A 15,346-nucleotide genomic window follows, 5' to 3' on the forward strand; every position below is an offset into this window, starting at 1 on the left:
AGTGAAGTACAGCAACCAACAAGCAATATTGGGCTTGCATGTAGTACAAATAGACGAGCCAGCATTGTGGGTTCATGATTGTTTGAATCAACTACAGCTTGACTGAAGATCCATCCACAATTTGCATGCAATGAAGTTCACTGTAAGCAAGTTAAGAAAACCACACAACAGTGTTCAAGGATGGCATTGGAAAACTCAAACATATCAAGAGTATAAAAGTGTTAAATGAAATTGTCACACCTAAGTCTTACAAAGCCCATCCAGTTCCTTATACCATCCGTGATAAAGTAGCCAGTCAGCTACATTGCATGGAGACTGATTTCATTATTTCCAAGGTTGAGTGGAACCTTGGGCAATGCCAGTAATTCTAGTAGCCAGGTGTGTGTTGATTTTAAGGTCACAATCAACCTACTACTGAAAGTACATCAATACCCTCTGCCCAGGATAGAGAATATTTTTGCATTCCTTTCTGGAGGAAAATAATTCAGCAAGGTTGACTTAGCTGAGGTCTACCTACAGACAAAGATGGAAGAAGAGCCCAAAGTGTTTCTTACCATAAACGCTCACAAAGGGCTTGTTTTTGGAGTAGCATCTTCACCTGCACTCTGTCAAAAGGCTATGGACCTGCTGCAGCAAGACTGTCCAGGCACCCAGTGTTACCTGGATGACATCATTGCTGCAGGTAAGGATGACAAAGAACATCTCCATAATCTGAAAAGATTAGAATTACAGGGTCAGATCATGATGCAACAAGTGTGCATTATTTAAATCAAACATCACTTAATGTGGTCACGCTATTAATGGACAAGACTTTACACAAGTGTGTTGAGAAAATTCAAGCAGTGGTGGATGCCCCAAGGCCAAAGGAAGTGGCACCGTTGTGGTCCTTTTTAGGATTCATCAATTACCTTAACAGGTTCCTGCCCAAACCTCTTTACTGTGCTCCACCCCTTGAGCTTATTACTGCAAATCAGGAAGAAAAGGCAATGGACAAAACAGAGTGAGGTGGCTTTTTGAAAAGTAAAGGGATTGGTGGCGTCCGACACTGTACTCACACATTATGATCCATGTCGTCCAGTGAAGCTTGCTGTTCGGGATGACAACATGCCAGAAGAAAGATGTCAGTTGTCAAACACACTTCCTGTAGTCCCAGAGACAACTCCTACAACCACCATGGAAGAGATCCAAGAACCTGAGATTTTTCCCAGCCACAAGTCTCAACTAACAAGCAGAGTGACCCCACTTGTCAAGAAAGATATTATGCCACAAGAGTAAGAAATCTTACATTGCAATTAAATCTTTAAGACTGAGTAGGACAATTTCAAATTTACTATGCTGTGGATGTCTATATATTAGTTGTACTATTTAGTATACTATATACAGTATATATATAAGAAAAGCTGAGATGCATTCTATGTTTTGTTGGTGTTGATAGCAAAGCAGGGGCGAGTGTTACGCATTTAATATTTTAGTAGTTTTTGATTAATATTGTAAACATATTGTTTGATTAAGCAATCTTGTTGATTTAAATAATTCATTATGGGTTATATGTAAAAATAAGTGAATTGCATATGTCATAACATCACCGCGTCATAGGTCACACGCGTGTACCTCACTTAAAGCAAATCATAACTTACACAAGTTATTTCTGGCTTTGTGTTTTCTTTTCAATTAGTTTTTTTTCCATGTAACAAAACATAACAGTGGCATTATTTGATTTGGCTGAACAGAAGCTAAGACTTAGCTTCATCACTCTGGGTGTGGAACCACACATTGACAAAACTGGACAAGGATGGGGGGAACTGCTCCCCCAGATAGACCTCTTTAAAGTAATCTAGTTAGTTCCCAGATTATCATTATGGAGTTGAACCTTATAAATATCATTTAATTAGTTGAATTTAAAAACCTCAGTGGGATTTGAACTCATGGTGCCAGTTAAATAGCTCAAGCCTCTGGATTATCAGCTGAATAACATAACCACGAGCCCATTGTTGCTATAGCAATAACAGTGTTAAAGTAAGGTGTTAAACCTGGGCTCCATCTCCTGTCAGGTAGCTTTACAAAGAAAATAATAGCTTTGTTTGTTACATAGACATGGAAACATGCAGTGAAATGTGTCACTTAGCATCAAATCAAATTAGCAAGGATTGTGCTGGGCTCAATACAACATGCCCACAATATACTGATTGTAAGCACTATGACATTAGCATGTGGGAAAATCATGTGCTGATAGGGAGAACGTAGAAACTACTTATAAACAATGGTGGGAATTGACCCTGATCGGTAATCTCTGGAGCTGGAATAGCATTAGCCTAAGAGCCAGACTAAAATACCACCCATTCTTAGTGAAGAATTGACTCCTATATTCATGAGAATCCATAATTTGAGAACAATTGAGTTAAGGATCAATATCGGGTGAAAGGTCCATTTGTACCATTTGGGGAAGGACTAAATCTTTGACCCCCTTGTCCTAAACCATATCTATCCCTCTCAAAGTATCTGGAAGAAGAAAATCTCTCGTGCTCTCACTTGAGTGGTGAAACAGGCTTGAGAAAACTGTCTGTTCCTGTTTATGTTCACGTTGCCCTGCCAAGTACTGCAGAGAGCATAGATTACCTAAAAAATAGACGCTCAAAAATTCATTTAAATTGACACCCATCTGAACAATGAGTGCTACCCAGTCACAGCAATGCATCAGCTGAAGTCCTCTGAATTTCTTTGCTGATACGTGTGTGGAGTGGTTGCTATACGCTATCTACCTTTCACACATAATGACGTAACATATTTTGACTGAGCCCAGGTTTTAATACAAGAATATTTTACTGAGTAGCTGCTAAGGTTAAAATGCAATATAAGGAAAATCTGAATAAAACATAAGTAAATATTATGCTGTTTTTGCATTATTGGTAATGCAGGTTCAACTTGATTTCTGAGTTATTTTTAGCACTATGGTTAAAGTGTTTGCATAAATTCCTGTGTGTGAAACTTCCCAAGAGACGGTGCATGTGCCAAAATAACATGGGCAGGAATTTATGTGAGCAGATTAGCTAGAGTGCTAAAATAGCACATAGAGAAAACGAAACCCACTGGGAGTGCAATTTACTCAGTGTGTTACAGCCAGCACATGCGTTAATTGTGTACTAAGGAGTAGAAATTTGTACGTGCCATTAATTAAGCAGGCGTTAACTTTTATGCTTTTGCTCTTGGGATTAAGTATTTCCAATACACAGTGAGCTAGTGTTTAATGCCTTTTAAACTTGTTAACTGTTTGCCAAACAGCAATTATTATGGAAAATAGAAATTTATTCCATCCATCCCAAAATTATATCTGTTTCACCCATTCAAACCTGACATCAAAACACCAGAGGGAATTTTCAGTACTGAGCAAGGGCAGTAATCATAAAAAAAAGGAGGAATCTTCAATGAAATCTTGTATTGTTGGGGAAGAAGCTTTGTCAACAGAATGTACTGGCATGGAAAGTTTAATTCCAAGTAGAAAGCCTTAGGGTTTTGTAGCGGTTGATGAGCATCTGGACTTTAATGAAGAACCGTGGGCTGGTGCATGGCACCGTATCTGTGGTACTGGAAGATATTCCAGTTGACACATTCAGTGCAAATTAATCCTGGTGCAGGAGATTGCCATTTAGCATCATCAGAGAAAATTTACAAGGATGTTGGAAGGACGAGGACCTCAGTCCCAGGGAAAGGTTGAATAGGTTGGGACTTTATAGGTTGAGAATAGGGGAGATTTGATGGAGGTACCTAACATTATGAAGGGTATGGACAGGGTAAATGCAAGCAGGCTTTTTCAACTGAGTTTGGATGAGACTAGAACTGGAGGTCATGAGTTAAGGACGAAAGATGAAATATTTAAGGGGAACATGAGAGAGACCTTCTTCACTCAGAGTGTGGAACAAATGGCAGTGGTGGATGCAGATTCAATTTCAATGTTTAAAAGAAATTTGGCTAGGTACATGGATGTGAGGTGTATTGTGGGCTATGGTCTAGCTGCAGTTCAATGGGAATAGATGGTCTCAGCATGGACTAGATGGGCCAAAGGGCTGTTTCCGTGCTGTAATTTTGTATGACTCCATAAGTCTAACAATGATAGTCACTTTTCAGAGACCTATCAGGTAGCAGGCACATTTTCCCACAGCATTTTGCAGCATTTCCAATTCTACTATTAGAATTACTAAGGGTTACAATTTCCTTACGTCCCCCTCCTTTTTACTCCCCTACTAGAGTAAACTTACATCTAGGGATTTAATGTACAGTAAATTCAGACATACACTTGCCCATCAATTGAGACGTTCCCCCAACAATTATCTCACTTTAAGGACTCTATCTTGTTATTTCATGTCCTTGTTATTTATTTCTATTTATGTATATTAGCATTTGGACAGCTTGTTGTCTTCTGCAATCTAGCTGATCTTTCATTGATCCTGGTATAGTTACTATTTTATAGATTTGCTGAGTATGCCCACAGGAAAATGAATCTCAGGGTTGTATATGGTGACATATGTATACTTTGATAATAAAAATTACTTTGAGCTTTGAACTTTCTTGCAGAAACAGTCTGACCAACCATTCAAATCATTGCTGAAGGGCACTCATTTAATTTAAACATCTTTGTCTTTGAGATGACCAGGTTAATATCTTCTAAAAGTGATCTTGTACAGACTAGAAATTCATTCCTTGCTCTGAACTGCTAGGCAGACAGTTCAGTAATGTCTCATCTTGTATTCTGCCTTTGAAGCGCATGGCTTAGAACTGATTCTGAAGGCACCTCTATGACTATATAATGTAACTGACTGGGAACGAATGTCTAGCCGGAAAAGTTACCACATTATTATATTTCTGTCTGTGAGACATTGCTTGTGGAAGTAGTCTGGCACAATGCTTATACTACAATAACAATCACATGTCAAAAAGCACTTTATCAGCTGTGAAGTGTTTTGAGATTTCCGGAGACCATAAAGGGAACTATATTAGTGTTGACTCAGGTTCAGCCATTTCATTGCTATCTGAATCCTACCCTGAAAGCTCCAGTGTGTCGAGAACCCTGGTGGGCATTCCTTCCTTTATTCATTGAGCAGATTCAACTGAAATGACATCATCCACCAAGCACACCCAGCAACCCAGGATCACTTTGGTAACAACATAAGAACGTTTCATCGCAGCGGAGATGAATTAGTGGCCTTACTGTTGATGGCTGACATTTTATTATATATTGAAATAGCAGAACATACGAAATGTCAAATTATTAATCTCACTTCGTAGTGGAAAAGAAAGAGCTCCTATTTCCCATCCAAGAAAACAAGATTTAGATAGCCTCAATTTAGCAAATGTAATGTAAAAACATCAGATATTTGCATGATAGATGAGAGGAGAATTTTGTAACTGGAAACCCTTTTTGAAACTCTGCCCCTAATCCTTTCAAGCGACGTCAGATTAATTGATATGAATTTTCTGTAAACATAATCTGATCCTGATATTAAAACATCCAATCAGCAGCAGTCTCTGTCCCTCAGTAATTTTGAGGAAACAACAATTAATAAATGTTTTTGTGTAACTGTTTGAATAAATTCTTGTAGCTCAAGGTCAAAATCTTTGCAAATTGCTGGTTCAAAACAACAAAAATTTATCAAATTTGATTGCAATATGATGACTGCAATACTGTTAGCCATTAATATGGAGTCATCCTTACAGCTAATTATCAATATCTAAATTGACAGTAACCACAAAAACTTTTAATGATTTAAGGTAGCTGTGTTTAAATCTCCTAGGGTTTTGTTTACTATTAATATTACTAAATCAATGCAGATATTAGCTTGGTACCCACTGTTGCTTTCTGCAGGTTTAAAAATGAAGTCTGTCATAAAACTTAATGCACACCAGTCGACCTCTGCTTGTGATACCCAAAGAGAACATCTTCCAGAGACATTATAAAGTAAACACTTAGGCTGTCAGCATTAAAACAAACCACAATTGCTTGTAGGCCCCTTTTGCTTCATAAATCACAAAACAAAATGAGTGGGAGCCAGCAAAAGAAAACTTAGACAGGTCTCCAACGACAGCAGGCCCGGACATCTCCAGACCATGGTCCCTGCTGCTGACATCAACGGGCTAGAGCAGGTTCAAAACCCGGACTCAACCCACATCAATGTGAGTTCCAACGACTCCAGACACCTTTAAAATGCCGTCTGCGCCACCTCCAACTCTGACTCCAGGCCGGGTGCCGTTGGAACCCTGTTTCCCCTTCCCCCACCTCCACTCCGCAACCCCATCTCTCTCTCTCAGGTCCCACCACTTGATCTTGGGCCCTCGGAGACTCCATCTTCCTCTCATCCCACCTTTCCTGAACACCCCTACACACCCCGCTCCTCTGACACTACCAACTTGCCCCCTCCGATCCCAACTCTCATCCGAGCTGGGTTTTCACCATCCTCTCTGATTGTCCCTTCTCTGAGACAGAATGTTCTGTGCTCAGTAAGGGCTTCACCTTTGTCAACCATTCCTTCCAACCATCCCCTCTCTGAGACAGAATGTTCTGTCCTCAGTAAGGGCCTCACCTTTGTCCTCTCATGATCTCACCTCAGCGAGTTCTGCACCCGCTACAAAACTGAGCTCTTCATCTGCTGCCTCCATCTCCGAGCCTACTTCTTTGGCAAGAACTCCCCACCCTGCACCTTTCTCCAGTTGTCAACCCTCCTCCCCTTCCTGGACACCCCGCTCTGGTCTTCTGCTTGCTCTGGTGCTTTTGATTGTTAACTGCCGATGGGGTATCAACCGTCTCAACTTCAACACTTCCTCCAATTCCAACCTCAGTCCTTCCAAACACTCTGCTCTCCACTCCCTCCGCACTATTCCAAACCTCACCATCAAACCCGCAGATAAGGGAAGTGCTGTTGTAGTGTAGTGTACTGATCTCTACTTTGCTGAGGCCCAGCACCAACTCTCAGACACTTCTTACTTACCTCTCGAATAGAACCCCACTAAGGAACACCAGGCCATTGTCACCCACACTTTCACTGACCATATTAACTCTGGGGATCTCCCAACCAATGCCACCAAGCTCATAGTTCCCACACCCCCATCTCTTGTTTCTACCTCCTACCCAAGATCCAGAAACCTGCCTATCCGGAGAGACCCATTGTTTCAGCTTGTTCCTGCCCCACTGAACTTATATCTGCACACCTTGACTTGTTTTATGCCCCCTAGTTCAGTCCATTGCTACCCACTTCCAGGACAGTTCACACACTCTGTATCTTTCAAATTATTTCAAGTTCCCTGGCCCTCATCATCTTATTTTCACTATGGATGTCTATTCCCTAGACAGCTCAATCCCCTACCAGGAAGGCCTCAAAGCTCTCTATTTCTTTATGAACACCAGACCCAACCAGTTCCCAACCACCACCACTCTCCTCCATCTAGTGGAACTTGTACTCACTCTTAATAATTTCTCCTTTGGCTCCTCCTACTTCCTTCAAACAAAAGGTGTCTCCATGGGCACTCGTATGGGTCCCAGCTATGGCTGCATTTTTGTCAGCTACGTGAAACATTCTATGCTCCAAGGCTACACTTGTGGCTGTCCCCCACTCTTCCTATGCTATGTCAATGACTGCTTCCTGCACCCGTGCTGAACTTGTCGGCTTCATCAACTTTGCCTCCAACTTCCACCCTGCTCTCAAATTTACCTGGTCCATTTCTGCCTCTTCCCTCCACTTTCTCAATCTCTCTGTGTCTATCTCTGGAGACAGTTTATCTACTGATGTCTACCATAAACCCACAGACTCTCACAGCTCCCTGGACCATACCTCTTCCCACCCTGTTACTTTTAAAAAATGTACCCTTCTCTCAATTCCTCTGTCTCTACCTCATCTGCTTTCAGGATGAGGCTTTTCATGCTAGAACAAAGGAGATGTCTTCTTTTTTTCAAAGAAAGTGACTGCCCTTCCTCTACCATCAACACTGACCTCACCTGCATCTCTTCCATTTCACGCAACTCTGCTCTCACCTCTTCCTTCTGCCACGCCACTCAGGATAGGGTTCCTGTTGTCCTCACTTACCATGCAACCAGCCTTAGCATCCAACACATAATTCTCCACAACTTCCACCATTTCCAACAGGATCCTACCATAAACCACATCTTTCCCTATTCCCCTGCTTTCTGCTTTATGCAGGAATCATTCTTTACGTGGCTTCCTTGTCCATTCATCCCTCCTGACTGATCTCCCTTCTGGCACTTATCCTTGCAAGTGGAACAAATGCTACATCTGCCCCTACACCTCTTCCCTCACTACTATTCAGGGCCCCAAACAGCTCTTCCAGGTGAGACAGTGCTTCACTGGTGAGTCCGTTGGCGTCAGTTACTGTGCTTGGTGCTCCCATTGTGGCCTCCTGTATATTGGTGAGACCTGACGTAGATTGGGAGAGTGTTTCACTGATCAGCCAGCAAAAGCGGGATGTCCCAGAAGCCACCCATTTTAATTCCACTTCCCATTCCCATTCCTTCATGTCAATCCATAGCCTCCTCTACTGTCATGATGAGGCCACACTCAGATTGGAGGAGAAGCACATTATATTCTGTGTGGGTAGTCTCCAACCTGATGGCATGAACATCGATTTCTCAAACTTTCTGTAATGCCCCCCCCCCCCACCATTCCCCTACCCATTTTCCCTCTCTCTCCTCATCTCCTTGCCTACTCATCACCTCCCTCTGGTGCTTCTCCCCCTTTTCTTTCTTCCATGGCCTTCTGTGCTCTCTGATTAGGTTCCCCCTATCTCCAAACCCCCCCCCCCCCCAAGTTCATCAATTACTTCGTGTTTCTCCCTCTCCTCCCTCCACCTATTAACTCCGATTCTTCATCTTTCTTCTGGCCCTGCTGAAGGGTCTCAGCCCAAAATGTCGACTGTTCCTCTTTTCAGTATATGCTGCCTGGCCTTCTGTGTTCCTCCGGCATTTTGTGTGTGTTGTTTGTACAGATATCAACTTGTTTTCTTTTGTAATTAGACTAAAAATGTCAAGGATTCTGAGATCCACAGCCCATTAATAAAAATGCAGAAATATGCATCGCTGTTGTGTTATTCTGTGGGCATAATAACAACTTCAGTTCCCAGTGGGCAATGCCAGGGGTTCACCTGGACCTGGAAGCTATGCTGCTGACCTAGTTGTATATGCACAAGGTTGAGGCAGTTCAGTAATAAAATGTTCTAATGTAAACCCATGCCAAGTTTGTCTTCATTGGGAACAAACATACCAATGTTCCTCAGGGGTGACTTTGAATCAGCATCACCAGCTATTATTGGATTTGTATAGTGTGAGAATGAGGGTAAATTTCTAGGAAAATATGTTTTGTCGATATAGATTGAGATTTACCTGTCGACATATACAATGTAGAGACCGACCTTGCCTTTCCTTGGTTGCCTTTTGTACTCAAGGCTTAAAAACAGCACACTGGTACTGTAGGCAGTGCTTTTTGCCTCATATCTCAAGTGACCTGTATTAGATCCCAAGCTGCCAAATGAAATAATTTTGCAATTTCCTATAGGAAGAGAAAAAGAAAAGACTACACCAGTTTCAATCCCAGCAGTGGAGCAGGAGGATCATTCAGTGCTTCTGCTGGACAGTTATGTATTTTCTGGAAGCCATCAAATACTGATTTATTTGCAGTGTTACCTTGCATTTCCATAGTTACTCATAGCATGAGCTGAGAATTGCATGCACTCGCAATATTGCTGTCCACATCGCTTAAAGGAAGTTGTTTCTACCCACTCTAACTGTGTTTCTGGTGGGTGGGAAGCTATGATATAAGTTTTTGACCCTGGGTCTTGCTGGAAAGGCCTGCATTTATTGACCAATCCTAAATGCCCTTGAGAGTTTGCAGATGAATTGTCTTCTTGAACTGCTGCAATCTTTCTGTTGTTCGACCCAGGAAGGAACCATATTTTTAAGTCAGGATGATACGCAACTATAAGGTGAAGCTGCAAGTGGTTGTGTTCCCATGATGCTTGCTTGCTACTCTTGGCTTTTTTAATGGTGGTGGTCACGTGTTCAGGAGATGTTGAAATAGCCCAGATGCATTGTATAGATGGTACACCCTTCAGTCTCTGTGCACCGGTGGTGGAGGGAATGAATTTTTATCTGATCAAGCACTAGTTAAGGAGGTTACTTTGTGCCTGGAAGATATCAAGATTCTTGAGAGCAACTAGAGCTGCAACTATCCAGGTAAGTGAAGCATATACCGTTATACTCCTGACCCTTGCCCTATATATGGTGTAAAGTCTTATGGGTGTCTAGATGTGAGTTACTCACAGCAGGATTTGCTTCTGACTTGATCTTGTAATTATAATACTTATATACACGAAAAATTCTGCAGCAGCTGGAAATCCAAAACAAGGCACACAAAATGCTGGAGGAACTCAACAGATCAGGCAGCATCTTACCGAGGAAGCGTGGGAAAAGAGCTGGGCTGCTGGTCAGATTGAAGCAGAGGGGCTTTAGGACCCCTCTGCCCACCATTTTCTTTTGTACTTCAGGGTGCACGAAGCACAGAAACAAATATTACTGTGATGATTGTACGCTCTAGTACCAATTGTTTGGCGACAATAAAGTATTTGTGTTTGTATCTATGGAAACAGTTGACATTTCAGGCTGAGACACTTCTTCTAGACTGGTAAAGAAGGGGAAAAGATATATTAAATATACTGTATAAAGGGAGAGGCAAAGAAGGGAGAAATAAATATTAAATAATAATATTTATATGGCTCTTCTTCTCGGGTCTCGGGTTAGTGGTAACCTCCAACATGTTGATAGTGAAGCATTCTGCGAAGCTAGAAGCATTGTGTTCCAAGGATACATAATGAGGCTCTCTGTTGAAGATGGTCATTGTCTGCTCCCTTTATGGCATAAATCCTACCTATCGTTTGTGTGCCCAAGCCTGAAAGTTGTCCATGATCTCTAGGAAAAGAATGTCTACAATTTTGTCCCATCTCATCTCTTTCAACAATTAGAGAACAAAGGGTAGCAAGCAAAATTTTAAGTTATGGTGTTTTCTCTTATGGTTTGTGTGGTGAACTACAAATACCTGTCTGGACACACCCCTCTGCTGACTGCTCCTGTGGTTCCTCCCACAGACCCCTGTATAAAGGCGGTTGGAGGCACTGCTCCTCCCTCAGTCTCCAGGATGTTGTGTGGTGGTCTCTTGCTACTAATCGTGGTCTCTTGCAGCTAATAAAAGCCTATCGTTCGCCTCCTGTCTCCGAGAGTTATTGATGGTGCATCAATTTTATTAGCTGCAATTTTAAAACATGGAGAGCATTTTACGACCGGACAAATTGGACATTGATCCTCAATCTCCTGAAGCAGCTATTGCCTTTGAACTCTGGCTTGCATGCTTCCAATCGTACCTGGAAGAGATTTGCATGACTGAGCCTGCTATCATGCACAGAGTTCTCCTCTCCAGGGTCAGTCCGCGGGTATACTCCCTTATCAGAGACCTGCCGACCTACCAAGGGGCACTGGACGCCCTCAAAAGACAGTACCTGCGGCCGGTGAACACCGTCTATGCAAGACAACGCTTATCAACGCGGCGGCAGCGGGCCGGAGAGTCGAGCGTTGAGTTTCTCCGGGCCCTACAGACACTCGTGCGGGCCTGCGACTGCAGGGGACTGACGGCTGAACAGCATGCGGAGCTCCTGGTACGAGATGCGTTCGTTACGGGGATCAGCTCAGTGTACGTGCGCTAGCGGCTGCTAGAAAATGCTGATCTTACCTTACAGTCGGTGATCGAGCTGGCCGACACACTGGAGGCTGCTCTGCACAATGCTGACGCTGTCCAGCTGCGCGATCTCCTGCCGGTCCCATGGACACTGCAGACCCCACAACTTGCTGGCGAATCAACCACAGCTACTGCCACTCGCGAGTCTGTGAACTCCCCGCAACCCTCCGGCGAATCGACCACGGCTGCTGCCAGTCGCAAGTCCGCGCAGTGTTACTTCTGTGGACTCAAAAAGCACCGCCAAAAACGCTGGCCGGCCCGAGAAGCTACCTGCTCCAGCTGTGGAAAGAAGGGTCACTTCGCCAAGGCCTGTAAGTCTAAACTACGAGCGGGGTCGAGCAGTGCCTCGTGCGAGGCATAGGGGTTGCCATCTTGGTCGCCGCCATCTTGCCTGCCCGCCTCGTGCGAGGCATGGGGGTTGCCATCTTGGTCGCCACCATCTTGCCTGCCCGGCTCGTGCGAGGCATGGGGGCGGCCATCTTGCCTGCTCACCTCGTGCGAGGCATGGGGGCGGCCATCTTTGTCGGCGCCACCTTGCCCCACCTCCGACCCACGGGTGCTTACCGGACACCAAGACGGCGGTTCAATTCTGGCCTCCGTAACCCTTAAACAAAGCGCTCCACACCAGCTTGCAAGGTCAATGATGGACATCCCGGTGGAGGGGCACAGGACTAGATGCCTGTTTGACACGGACAGCACAGAGAGTTTTATTCACCCGGACACTGTGCAACGCTGCGGACTCGTGACACAGCCGGTAAGCCAGAGGGTCACCATGGCTCCTGGATCGCATTCCACAGACATCCGGGGGGGTTGTGTAGCGACATTGGTGGTGCAAGGCACAGAATATCGGAACTTTGCGTTACTGGTCATGCCTCAACTGTGCGCGCCTGTGCTATTGGGGCTGGACTTCCAGAGCCACTTCGAAAGTGTGACTATGGCATATGACTCCCACCACTCACTGTCAGGAATCCTCAGTTTTGTGGGGTTTCGTCATATACCCTGCTACTGACCACACACACACACCGACCCGCACATCCCACCCAGCACCATGCCGACAGCCGCGCTACTGACACCACTTGCAGCCTCTCCACCCTCAAAATCCCTCCCCCACCGCTGTTCGCCAACCTGACCCCCGACTGTAAACCTGTGGCAACTAAAAGCAGGAGGTACAGCGCAGGGGACAGGGCCTTCATTCAGTCAGAGGTGCAGCGGCTGCTCAGGGAGGGGATCATTGAGCTAAGCACAAGTCCTTGGAGGGCCCAGGTGGTTGTTGTTCGGACAGGGCAGAAAAATAGGATGGTCGTGGACTATAGCCAGACCATCAATAGGTTCACGCAGCTTGACGCATACCCCCTACCCCACATCGTGGATATGGTCAATCAGATAGCTCAGTACAAGGTGTACTCGACCATAGACCTGAAATCCGCTTACCATCAGCTCCCCATCCGCCCGGAGGACCGCCCCTACACCGCCCTCGAGGCGGGCGGCAGGCTCTATCACTTCCTGCGCGTCCCCTTCGGTGTCACAAATGGTGTCTCTGTCTTCCAGAGGGAAATGGACCGGATGGTGGACCAGTGCCAACTGAAGGCCACATTTCCCTATCTGGATAACATCACCATCTGCAGTCACGACTGGCAGGATCACGACACTAACCTCCGATTTTTCCAAGCAGCCAAAGTTCTCAACTTTACCTATAACAGGGACAAGTGTGTGTTCGGAACCACCCGACTTGCTCTTCTTGGGTATGTCGTGGAAAACGGGGTCATTGGCCCTGACCCCGACCGTATGCACCCCCTGTTGGAACTCCCTCTTCCCACCACCCTCAGAGCCCTCAAAAGGTGCCTGGGCTTCTTTTCCTATTACGCCCAATGGGTCCCTCACTAGGCAGACAAGGCACGCCCCCTGGTCAAGTCCACCGCATTTCCCCTCTCAGCCGAGGCCTGCGCGGCCTTCAGCCGCATTAAAGGGGACATTGCCAAAGCAACGATGCATGCGGTGGACGAGACCATTCCCTTCCAAGTAGAGAGTGACGCCTCCGACTTCTCGCTGGCTGCTACCCTCAATCAGGCAGGAAGGCCGGTAGCATTCTTCTCTCGTACCCTTCAGGGCCCTGAAATTCGGCACTCCGCGATGGAGAAAGAAGCCCAGGCCATAGTGGAAGCTATTAGGCACTGGAGGTACTATCTCACCGGCAAAAAATTCACCTTGCTGACCAACCAGTACTCAGTTGCATTCATGTTTAGCAACCAACAGCAGGGCAAAATCAAAAATGATAAAATTTTGCAGTGGAGAATAGAACTCTCCACCTACAACTATGATATCCTATACCGGCCTGGAAGGCTCAATGAGCCCCCTGATGCCCTATCCCGGGGAGCATGTGCCAGCATGCAGCTCGACTGGCTATACGCCCTCCATGCAGATCTTTGCCACCCGGGGGGTCACCCGATTTTACCATTTTGTGAAAGCCCCAGAACCTGCCTTACTCCCTTGAGGACATCAGGACGATGACCAGGGACTGCCAAATCTACGCTGAGTGCAAACCGCACTTCTACCGTCCTGAAACGGCGCAACTTGTCAAGGCCACCCGCCCTTTTGAGCGACTGAGTGTTGACTTTAAGGGCCCCCTTCCCTCCACCGACCGCAATGTCTACTTTCTCAACATAATCGACGAGTACTCGCGGTTCCCTTTTGCCATCCCCTGCCCCGACACCACTGCCACATCCGTCATAAAAGCCCTGCGCCAGCTCTTCACTCTGTTCGGATATCCCTGCTATATCCACAGTGATAGAGGGTCCTCCTTTATGAGTGACGAGCTGCGCCAGTACCTACTGGCTAGGGGTATTGCTACTAGTCGGACCACGAGTTATAATCCCCGGGGAAATGGACGGGTGGAGAGGGAGAATGCCATAGTGTGGAAGGCCACACTTTTAGCCCTTAAGTCAAAAGGGTTGCCGGTCTCTCGATGGCAGGAGGGCCTCCCTGAGGCACTCCACTCTATCCGCTCCCTGTTATGTACATCCACCAAAGCCACCCCTCACGAGCGCCTATTCTCTTTTCCCAGGAAGTCTGCCATGGGACCACCCTACCAGTTTGGCTGATGTCCCCAGGGCCAGTGCTGCTCTGGAAACATGCGAGGAGCAATAAATACTCCCCGATGGTCAAGAGGGTTCACCTTCTTCATGCAAACCCCCAGTATGCCTACGTGGTCTTACCTGATGGGTTGGAGGACACAGTCTCTGTCCGTGACCTGGCGCCCACAGGGGCACCAGACTCCTACCCCGAACACTCCACGGTGACTATGAACCGTATACCCACGAGACATCGCACACACCAAGCCCTACACAGACTCCTCACGACACTCCCATACCGGGCGCCTCGCACACGCATGAGGGATTACTGACGCCTAATGGGCTGACACCTCAAGTCAGGCCGGAGCCAGCACAACCACCATCACCGGTGCAATCACCACCGGTGCTACGTAGATCACAGCGACCGACTCGACCGCCTGATAGACTTAACCTGTAAATATACTTGTAAGAAACTTCGCCCCATGGGGGCTCTCTTTT

The 15,346-nt window shown here is 45.7% G+C and overlaps 1 protein-coding gene across 1 annotated transcript in view; it reads right to left on the reverse strand.

The window, feature by feature from the left end:
* LOC140739078 (uncharacterized) overlaps positions 1–15,346 on the reverse strand; it is a 30,796-nt gene that overhangs the window by 3,939 nt on the left and 11,511 nt on the right. Inside the window, exons 4-5 of the mRNA XM_073067024.1 lie at positions 1,056–1,162; positions 555–711 (exon numbers count right to left, since the gene is read on the reverse strand). Of these exons, the coding sequence (XP_072923125.1) occupies positions 657–711; positions 1,056–1,162 (162 nt within the window). The 3' untranslated portion in view covers positions 555–656. The remainder of the gene's footprint in view (positions 1–554; positions 712–1,055; positions 1,163–15,346) is intronic.

The sequence above is a fragment of the Hemitrygon akajei genome, chromosome 15, assembly GCF_048418815.1.
Source record: "Hemitrygon akajei chromosome 15, sHemAka1.3, whole genome shotgun sequence".
NCBI lineage: Eukaryota > Metazoa > Chordata > Chondrichthyes > Myliobatiformes > Dasyatidae > Hemitrygon > Hemitrygon akajei.